Source organism: Jaculus jaculus, chromosome 5, assembly GCF_020740685.1.
Source record: "Jaculus jaculus isolate mJacJac1 chromosome 5, mJacJac1.mat.Y.cur, whole genome shotgun sequence".
Lineage (NCBI taxonomy): Eukaryota > Metazoa > Chordata > Mammalia > Rodentia > Dipodidae > Jaculus > Jaculus jaculus.
Window position 1 is genome coordinate 92,115,730 of NC_059106.1, and position 10,768 is coordinate 92,126,497.

The window sequence follows — 10,768 nt, forward strand, 5'->3', positions numbered from 1 at the left end:
GTTCATGATGGAAGCCATTCTGACAGGATTGAGATGGAATCTCAAAGTAGTTTTAATCTGCATGGATAAGTATGCACAACATATTTTTAGATGTTTATATGCAATCTATATATTTTTCTTCTTCTTCTTTTTTATTATTTTTTTCTTTTTCTTTTTTTTTTTTTTTTTTTTTGGTTTTACAAGGTAGGATCTCACTCTCAAATTCACTATGTGTCCTCAAACTCATGATGATCCTCCTACTTCTGCCTCCCGAGTGCTGAGATTAAAGGCGTGCGCCACCACACCCAGCTTCTGTGTTTCTTCTTTTGAGAACTTTCTCTTTCTCCATAGCTAATTTTTGAATTGACTTGTTTGATTTACTATTATTTAGTTTTTTGAGTTCTTTGATGATTTTGGATATTAGTCCTCTGTCATATGTATAGTTGGCAAAGATTTTCTTCCATTCTGTAGGTTGCCTCTTTGCTCTATTCACAGTATCCTGTGCTGTAAAAAGCTTTGTAATTTCATGAGGTACCAATGATTGATCAGTGGTTTTATTTCCTGAGCAACTGGGTTTATATTCAGAAAGTCTTTGCCAAGACCAATATGGTGAAGGGTTTCCCCTTTTTCCTCTAGCAATTTCAAGTCTGATATTAAAGTCTTTGGCCCATTTGGATTTAATTCTTGTGTATGGAGAGAGATAAGTATCTATCTTTATCCTTCTACAGATACATATCCAGTTTTCCCAGCACTATTTGTTGAGTATGCTGTCTTTTCTCCAATGAGTATTTTTGACATCTTTGTCAAAGATCAGGTGACTGTAGCTACCCAAACTTATATCTGGTTCCTCTATTCTGTTCCATTGATCTACATGTCTGTTTTTGTGCAGTATCATTCTGTTTTTATTACTATGGCTCTGTAATATAGGTTAAAATCAGGTATGGTGATACTACCAGTCTTATTTTTGTTGCTCAAAGTTATTTTAGGTATTTGAGAGTTTTTTGTGCTTCCAAATGAATTTTTGGATTTTCTTTTTTATGTTGGCAAAGAATGCCAGTGGAATTTTGATGGGGATTGCATTAAATGTGTAGATTGCCTTTGGTTAGATTGTCATTTTCACAATATTGATTTCAACCCATGAACATGCGATGTCTTTCCATTTCCTAATGTCTTCTGCAACTTCTGTCTTTAGTGTTTTCAAGTTTTCTTTGTAGAGATCCTTTATTCCCTTGGTTAGGTATATTCCAAGGTACTTTATTTATTTATTTATTTGATGCAATTGTGAATGGGAGTGATTCTCTGATTTCATCCTCAGCATGTTTGTTGTTAGCATATAGAAAGGCTACTGATTTCTGTGTGCTCATTTTGTATCCTGCTACATTACTATAAGTGTTTATCAGCTCAAACAGTTTGCTGGTAGAGCCTTTAAAGTCCTTTATGTATAGAATCATATCATCTGCAAATCATGATAATTTGATCTCTGCCTTTCCAATTTATATCCCTTTTTAAAAAATCTTTTTGTTTACTTTCATTTATTTATTTGAGAGCAATAGACAGAGAGAGAAAGAGGCAGATATAGAGAGAGAATGGGCATGCCAGGGCCTCCAGCCACAGCAAATGAACTCCAGACGCATGTGCCCCATGTGCATCTGGTTGATGTGGGTCTTGGGGAATCAAGCCTCAAACTGGGGTCCTCAGGCTTCACAGGCAAGTGCTTAACTGCTAAGCCATCTCTCCAGCCCCTGTATCCCTTTTATGTGTGTCTCTTGTTTATTGCTATGGCTAAGACTTCCAGTACTATGTTAAACAAAAGTGGGGACAGTGGACACTCTTGTTCCTGATTTCAGTGAATATGCTTCAAGTTTTTCTGCATATAGTATTATGTTGGCTGTAGGTTTGTCATAAATAACCTTTATTATGTTGAGATATGTTCAATCTATTCCCAGCCTCTGTAGGACTTTTATCATGAAGGGATGTTGGATTTTGTCAAATGCCTTTTCTGCATCTAATGAGATGATCATGTGATTTTTGTCCTTCAGTACATTTATATAATGTATTACATTTATTGATTTGAATATGCTGAACCATCCCTGCATCTCTGGGATACTGCTTACTTGGTCAGGATGAGTGATCTTTCTGATATATTCTTGTCTTCTGTTTGCAATATATTCTTGAGAATTTTTTCATCTATGTTCATGAGGGAGATTGGTCTGTAATTTTCTTTTTTTGTTGTTTTATTTTTTTGGTTTTTCAAGGTAGGGTTTCACTGTGGTCAAGGCTGGCCTGGAATTCACTATGCAGACTCAGGGTGGTCTCTAACTCACAGTGATCCTCCTACCTTTGCCTCCCTAGCACTGGGATTAAAGGCATGTGCCACCATGCCTGGCTCTTTTCTTTTTGTCTGGTTTTGTAATCAGGGTGATGTTGGCTTTGTAGGAGTTTGGTAGGATTCTTTCATTTTCTATTTTATGGAAAATTTTGAGAAGTATTGTTGTTAGTTCTTCCATGAAGGTCTGATACAATTCTCCAGTGAATCCATCTGAGCCTGTTCTTTATTTAGTTGGGAGATTTTTGATAACTGCTTGGATCACTGTACTTGTTATAGGTTTATTTAAGTCATTAATCTCATCTTGGTTTAATTTTAGTAGGTCATATAAATCAAGGACATCATCCATTTCTTTCAGATTTTCAAACTTAGTCAAGTATATGTTCTTGTAATATGTCCCTCTAATTTTTTGAATTTCTCTAATATCTGTTGTAATGCTGCCTTTTTATCTCTAATTTTACTAGCTTGTGTCTCTTCTACCTTTCCTTTGGTCAGATTTGCAAAGGGTATATCAATCTTGTTTATCCTTTTCAAAGAACCAACTCTTTGTTTCATTGATTCTTCAGATGTCTTATTTTTTAGTTTCTATTTCATTAATTTCAGCCCTAATCTATTATTTCTTCCAGTCTGTGGATTCCTGGGTCCTTTGGGTTCTTGCCGAGGTTTCCCTGAAGGCGTCCCAGGCAACCATGAAGATCAAGGTTGTGCATGTGTGACCTTTAATTTCATTTTTGAGACATTATTGTCATATTCCAGAAGAGCTCAAAAGCCACGTTCCCATGGCCTTAAAGGAAAATTAAGCCCAGGGACCATTTCCCCCATCACCCCCATCTGGAGTGTAAAATTAGTATACAAACCCACAGTGGCACAGTGTATTGCTTTAATTGGGGGGTGGAGTGGGAGGCAAGGCACCATGGTGAGGGGAGAAAGCAAAGGACTTCAAATGTAGGAACAATCATTCAAATACTTATACACAAATGAACTGGAATCATTTTCTTAAGGACTCAACTTGTGGAAGAAAAACTTTAATTGCCATTGCAAAAAACACCTGTATGAAGTAGAAACTGGTTTTTTAAATAACATTAGTAGAGAATATATTCTAGAAAGTGGAGGTAACTGGATGTAAAATTCTGGCAGCAATTTAACAGAACAGTCCCAGATGGTCAGCTGAGGCCAACATCTAATGAGGATGAAAGCCTTGTCTGTGGGGAATTTTGGATGATACCTGGTGAAATATTATACTGTGCATAAACCAAATTGAATTGTTTCCACATGAGTTGTAAAGTTTCACATAATAAAAGTTTTTTTCTACATGCACTTCAATTTCACAGCAAGAGTGGCATAGAATACCTAAACACAGAAGACAGCATTCATGCAAGGTATCTAACTCCTTGATACAATAATGCATACACTTAAAAATGATTACACTACCATTACACCTAGGGCTTTCTGCAACTACAAGGTGGTGGTCATGGACAGCATGGCCCCCAGTATCAACATCTAGGAAGCAACCACCACGTTCTATGTGTCTTCTCTTTTTGCGTTTTTCTTCATCTTTCTTAATCAACTCTGCTGTTGCTGCTTCTTAGCAAAACTGGTAAAAACAAAATTGTAATCATTGAACATGGCGCTCTGGCAATCAAGACGTTTAAAACCTTCAATCTTTTGGGGTGAAGAAAGCACTGTGCAACATTTAGAACTCTGATTAACAAACAAGGTGGTCACAAACTTTCCTGGCTTGAAGACGCCCACAACTTTCCTGATCAGGTCATCATAGGAGGTCTGACTTAAGTTTGTTTCCAAGCTGACATAAGAAAATTCTGGTTCTGGAGTGATGTGAATTGTCCAATAAGTTCCATCTGCTTTCATTCCATTCATCGAATACCCACAAGGATTGAACAGTGTGGCATCAATGACAGAACCTGGTATCAGGTGACGAATTCCACTCTCATGAGTGACATCCTTTGCAGTAACACCGTCTTTCATGTAGAACTGGTCCATAACTGCTGGGTCAAGCTCACTCATCAGAATTTCCAGGGTTTGATCTGGCTGACTGATTACCCGACTCTCTGGGAAATCCAAAGTATACAAGCACCAACAGTCAGAATTCATAAGTCCCATACAATATGCTGCTCCATTTGGGAAAATTGCATTCAGAAACTCTATTTCTTCTTGGAAATTCCGATGTGGGTACCCTTGGTGAGAAGGCTCCCTGAAATTCTTAGGAGAATAAAAGAAGCTTTGAATTGAGTCAAACCCACTGTAATCCCTAGCAAGCTTCAACAGGGAAACCAGTGCTTTCAGCAAGAGGGTGGTACCACATGTCGTCAAAATGAAACGTCTCTTGGAGACAAACATGCTACTCTCACTGAGTACATAAGCTTCCTGCTTGTCAGTTTTTGTCACACTTATGATTGAGCATTGCACATCCTTCAAAAGGACGTCCCATTCAGACCTCGGGATGGTGCAAAGATCCCCAGATCCCTGGTTAGCGTACAACTGCTGCCTGGAGAACCAAACCTCCAGCAGCTTCTCGGTCCCTTCGAAAAAATGCGCAGCTTCCATCACCGTGAGACTAGCGAACAACCAACAACCACCGAAAATCAACTAAAATTAAATCTCTTCTCCCACCGCTGCGGATTGTTCCAGCTGTGTTACTAAAGTTCAGGTTCCTTTTTTTTTTTTTTTGCTATAATTTTATATTAACATTTTTTTTTTTAGAAAAAAAAAGGATTAATAAAAATTTTCCCAGCTATTTTCGTGAGTGAAAGTTGAACGTGAGTCTGTTGGAAATAAAGAGGCAGCTAGAATTCAGTCTCTGGTAGTCCGCTGCTTTCCCGTTAGAGAGAGAGTTGAGCCAGCGCTTGCTAATGTCGCCGGCCATACTGTGTAAGCCAATAAATTGCTCTTATATCGACTTTTTCTTTACTTTCTTTATTTTATACTTTCTAGCCCTCCATCCCATGCCCCAGGAACATTTTTCAAATAAATTACCATCTTCTGTTGGAGAAGCTCAAAAGCTAATATACACTCTGATTAGACCTGGGATTTGAAGTTGCACATGAGTTTTTGTTTCCTTGACTTTAAAAAAATATTTAATTTAATTTATTTATTTTGAAAGAGATAATGGGTATGCCAGGGCCTCTGGCCACTGCAAATGAACTCCAGATGCATGCACCACCTTGTTCATCTAGCTTATGTGGGTACTGGGAAGCTAACCTAGGTCCTTAGGCTTAGCAAGCAGGTGCCTTACTGCTGAGCCACCTCTGAGCCCTGAACATGAATTTTTCAGGTAGAGAGATAGTGAAAGGGCATCTGGGCAAAAGACAAAGAATGATGAAAGGCTGTGAGGTTCAAACAGCCCAACGTGTTTAGGTCTTGGCAGTAACCAGTTGCTGCTAAAGCATGAGGGCTGTAGAAATCTTGAGAAAGAGAAAAATTGCTGAAAGGTTTGTTGACTGAGAAATACCTATCAGAGATACTGAACTCAGAATGTTGATAAAACTTATGCCAAGGTTTATTTGCTGCTTTTATTTTAAAATTTTTTCAAAAATATTTTATTATTCATTTGAAGATGAGAGAGGGAGGGAGGGAGGGGAAAGAGAGAGAAAGAGGGTGAGAAAGAGAGAGAGAGTGTGTGTGGACAGGCCACAGCTTCTTGCCACTGACTGAAAATGAACTCCAGATGCATATGCCACTTTAGGTATCTGGCTTTATGTGGGTTCTGGGGTATCGAACCCTGGAAGCCAGACTTTGAAAACAAGCACTTTTAATCATTGAGCCATCTCCCCAGTCCTATCTAAAACCTTTTTTTTTTTTTTTTTTTTTTTTTTTTTTTTTTTGTGAGGCAGTGCCTTACTCTAGCTCAGGCTGACCTGAAACTCACTCTGTAGCCCAGACAGGCTAGCCTCAATTTCACAACAGTTCTCCTACCTCATTTTCACCCATGCTATGATTAAAGGTGTGAGCAACCACACCAGGTTTATTAGCTGTTTTTTTTTTTTTTATTTTAAACTTATTTACTTATTGGTAAGGAGAGAGAAAGAAAATGGGCATGCTAGGATCACTTGCCACTTCAACAAACTCCAGGCATATGCATCACTTTGTGCATTTGGCTTAATGTGGATACTGGGGAGCTGAATCCTGGGCCAGCAGGCTTGAAAACAAACATCATTAACTACTGAGCAATCTCTCCAGCCCTTGCTTTCTGTTTCTGAGCCCAAGCTTCCAAGTTATTCTTCATCACTGGGATTCAGTGACCACTGAACTGGACAATAAATTTGAACCACACAGTCAAAGACAAAACTGAGTATTTAACTAACAGATAGGATTTGGGAAAATAAAACTGTGATATTGTTCACATTATCTACACATGAGTAAAAGGAATCTACAACTATCTGATTGTGATTAAAAGAGGGGGACTCTAAAATTTTAAGGAAGTAAAGAAAATGAAAATGAACTAAGAAGTATTATTATTAATGAAGTTATAAAATAGCAATGTATTTTCATTGTTTCCTCATCATGTACAAGAAATTGTGAAAGTACTTTTGTGTACCCATTCCTTAATTTACTATCTTATTCTCCAGTTAGAACTTAAGCTCTTTAAGTACAAATCCCCTGTTAGGGAAGGACAGTACTTTTAGGTTGACAAGAAATTTCAAACATTTATCTTAGTACTGTGCTCTGTAGTGTGTAACAGATACCATGTCTTATCAACTATAAATATGTTCAGATCATAAGTTACTCATCACTTTCTGTACCACTAAAACTGTAATGGAAAAGCTTTACCAACTATGTTTTGACACTGTCAGTGGTAAGACGCAGCCTGATTTCAGAGTTTTAAAAACATGATAGTAGTCTTAGGTCAATGCCTACAATTTCACTCCTCCCACTTGCTTGAATTATGCAGGGAAGAGATCTACTTTGTGACACTGAGACTCTTGCTAATAGTTTGAAATTTTTTGTTATATGTGCAGTTCATACATGTTCTAATATTTGTTGAATGGAACTGAGAAGCTCTCTGCCTACTTTTATATATTTTGACATAACTCCTAATGTCTACCTCAGACATGACATATTGTAGGATGGGTATTTCATATATGTCTCAGAACTCCTCATGCATAATAATTAGCATTAACAAAAATCTCCAGTTGAGGAGATGGCTCAGTGGTAAGGGCACTTGCTTACCAAGCCTGCCAGCCCAAGTTCAATTCCCCAGTACCCATGTAAAGCAAGATGCACAAAGTGGTCCATCCATCCTGAATATTTTTGCAGTGGCAGCAAGAGGCCCTGGTGTGCTCTTTCTCACTTTCTCTGCAAATAAGTAAATGTGATAGTTTGATTCAGGTGGCTGCCATAAACTTGTGTTCTGAATGCTTAGGTTCTCAGCTGATGGCAATTTGGGAATTGAATCCTCCTGGAGGCAGTGCATTGTTGAGGGTGGGCATGTGGGTGTTATACCAGCTTCCTCTTGCTGGTGTTTGGCACACACTCCTGTTGCTGTTGTCCATCTGATGTTAGCCAGAAGGTGAGGTCCACCTTCTGCTCATGCCATCATTTTCTCCTGTCATCATGGAGCTTCCCTTGAGTCTGTAAGCCAAAACATACTCCCTTCTTTCCCCACAGGCTGCTGTTGGTAGGGTATTTTCTGTCAGCAGTGTGAAACTGACTGCAACCGTAAATAAATAAAAATATTTTTAAAACCCCACATCTCACATTACTATCTTAACGTTTGTATTGACTTGAGATCTGAAAGATTTACTGCAATGTGGTTTATGCATGTTTGTCTTCATGGCATGGGATGGATACTAACACACTTAGAAAGTCTTTTTAAAAAGTCATTGTTTAGATAAATGGGGCAAAATGCATCACTTTGAAAGTATAGACACTGTGTTAATTATTTGCACATGAGGATGTTTTTGGAAGGCCACATGCTCTGCATAACTTTTTCTGTCCTTGGAAAACTTTAACAAACTTCTTCCTATCTTAAATGGAGACCACAGAAATATATATGAACAATTCCTTTAAGTCTAACTTTTTTTTTCTGGAATAAATCCTTTCAAAGTTTTTCATGCCTTTATTTGATTTAATTTCATGCTCAGGGAGGCCCATTTCTATCACAGTCACCCACACCCTGAACTTGTGATTTTCCTCTTTTAAGTCACCCAGATGCTATTTGGTACAATTGTTTCTAAGCTCCATGTCTTGGAAAAAGACCTCACCGCATTAATGACAGTCCAGAGGTATTTTTCTCACTGATCCCACTGAGACTTTGAAAATACACTATGAATTTTCAGCCTTAATCTGAATGCATCACAGGAGCTGGAGATGTGGAAGGCTCCAATGCCTGCACTGCAGTGGTTACACCTCATTAGCCTAGAGCAGGGGTTCCTTGCCCCTCTTTCCCTTAGACTCCTCCATCTTCTCCTTCTGCCTAGGTTATGGAAGGTGTCACAGATTCATTTGAGATCCCTGCCAGGAGAAGCTGTAGACCACCCTAGCCCTTACTCTGCTAAAAAGTTCAGGGATCTTTTCTTGTTCTTTTCTTTGTAGCCCAGTGGACTTTGAACTTGCAATCTCATGCCCTAGTCTCCTGAGTTCTTGGGTTAAAGGTGAGCACTGCCATGCCAAGCTTCATCTTCACTTTTGTTTATCTGCTTATGGTTCATTTGAAATCAGTCTAGAAGAAAGGGAAGGGACGATGAGTAGGAAAGGCCCAATCCTAGAGGGTCTCATAAAACACTTCCGGATTTGAGCAGAGGCATTAGACTATCTGGCTTACAGTCCTAGAAAGATAAATATTCTGTTTTGAATAAGAGCAAAAATTGAATCTAATTTTATCTGCTGTGGATACTTGAATGTTCTGAGTTGTAGAGACAGACGGGCTGAAGTTTGAAAGCTGATTCTGCTGTGTTCCTGCTGTGGGATCATTAACTGATTACTGAACCTCCTGGATCTCACTTTTCCATATATGACATGCAGGGATTTGTTTAGTTCCTGCCTCATAGGACCAACTAAACTTCTGTATCCTGCAGTGGAGTAGATGCTCCATGGACATTAGTTCTTTTTATCTATTTTCTAGTAACTTAGAAAACAGAAATCTAGGGCTAGGGGAATAGCCATAGCACAAGCATTCACAGAGAAGTTTGAATCCTCAGTTTCCATGTAAGCAACTGGGTGTGGTCATGTACATGTACAACCCCAGCCCTGTGAGGAACGGAGACTGAAGAAGCTTTGGGATTAAAACAGCAGCTCTGGGTTCAGTGAGACTAGGAAACATGCTGATTGAGAATAGACAAAGACATCCAGCATTCTCCTCTGGTCTTTATGCCTCTGTACATGCACATATGGGGTACGCACATCTGCACCCCCACATGCATACATCACACACATACATACCACACGCTCACACACGTACACACAGGTTAACAAATGTGTTTTCATCACTTAGAGCAGCACTATAATCTGTATTCCACAACTATGATTATATTGGATTGGGTATCCTGTTGTCTTAGTCTATTCAGTCTACCATAACTAAATACCTCAGACTGAGTGGCTTAAGCAACAGAAATTTGTTCCTTGTATTGTTGAGGGAAGGTCCATGACCAAAGTGCCAGCAGATTCAGTGTTTGGTGGGGCTGCTTCATGGTTCACAGATGGTACCTTGCTGCCAAATCCTCATGTGGCATTTGTTCAGTGTGTTCTGACAGAGAAAGAATGATCTCCCTCTTGTTTGTTGTTCAATGATACTAATTCAATCACGAGGGTCCCACTGTCATGACCTAAATGTCTAAATCTAAATCTAATCTAATCTAAATGTCATTTCCTTCCACAGGCCCTACTTCCTAATACAGTACCCCTTGTAGATCAGGGATTTGACATATGAATGTGGGAGGGAGAGACACAACCATTTAGTGTACAACACCTACTTTTTGTCTTTTACTATATTACATTACCAACATTCTTTTTAACTTTTTTTTATTTGCAAGAAGAGAGAGAGGGAGAGAGAGAGAGAGAGAGAGAGAGAGAGAGCGAGAGCGCAACATTCTTGGTATTTCTTTCTCATTGCCTGCTCTTCTTCCTTGGAGTGAAGGTCCTAAACACATTTTATTTTATTTTATTTTATTTTTTTAAAATTTTTATTTATTTATTTGAGAGCGATAGACACAGAGAGAAAGACAGATAGAGGGAGAGAGAGAGAGAATGGGTGCGCCAGGGCTTACAGCCTCTGCAAACGAACTCCAGACGCGTGCGCCCCCTTGTGCATCTGGCTAACGTGGGACCTGGGGAACCGAGCCTTGAACTGGGGTCCTTAGGCTTCACAGGCAAGCGCTTAACCGCTAAGCCATCTCTCCAGCCCCCTAAACACATTTTTGTCATAAGCCTGAGACCTAGCATAGGCCCTGGCTCAGTGAATGCTCCTAACAAAGTTCACTGAATGGATGGATGGGTGGATTCATTCAT

At 39.1% G+C, this 10,768-nt stretch overlaps 1 protein-coding gene across 1 annotated transcript; it reads right to left on the bottom strand.

The window, feature by feature from the left end:
* Positions 1-3,868: 3,868 nt before the first annotated feature.
* Positions 3,869-4,896, bottom strand: LOC101596338 (S-adenosylmethionine decarboxylase proenzyme 1-like). Its single transcript, XM_045150756.1, has one exon. The coding sequence runs from the start codon at positions 4,868-4,870 to the stop codon at positions 3,869-3,871; it is 1,002 nt and encodes a 333-aa protein (XP_045006691.1). The 5' UTR covers positions 4,871-4,896.
* Positions 4,897-10,768: the final 5,872 nt, after the last annotated feature.

Bases quoted from the DNA above. Each gene is read 5' to 3' on its own strand.
- LOC101596338 (XM_045150756.1), bottom strand. From the start codon at position 4,870: ATGGAAGCTGCGCATTTTTTCGAAGGGACCGAGAAGCTGCTGGAGGTT.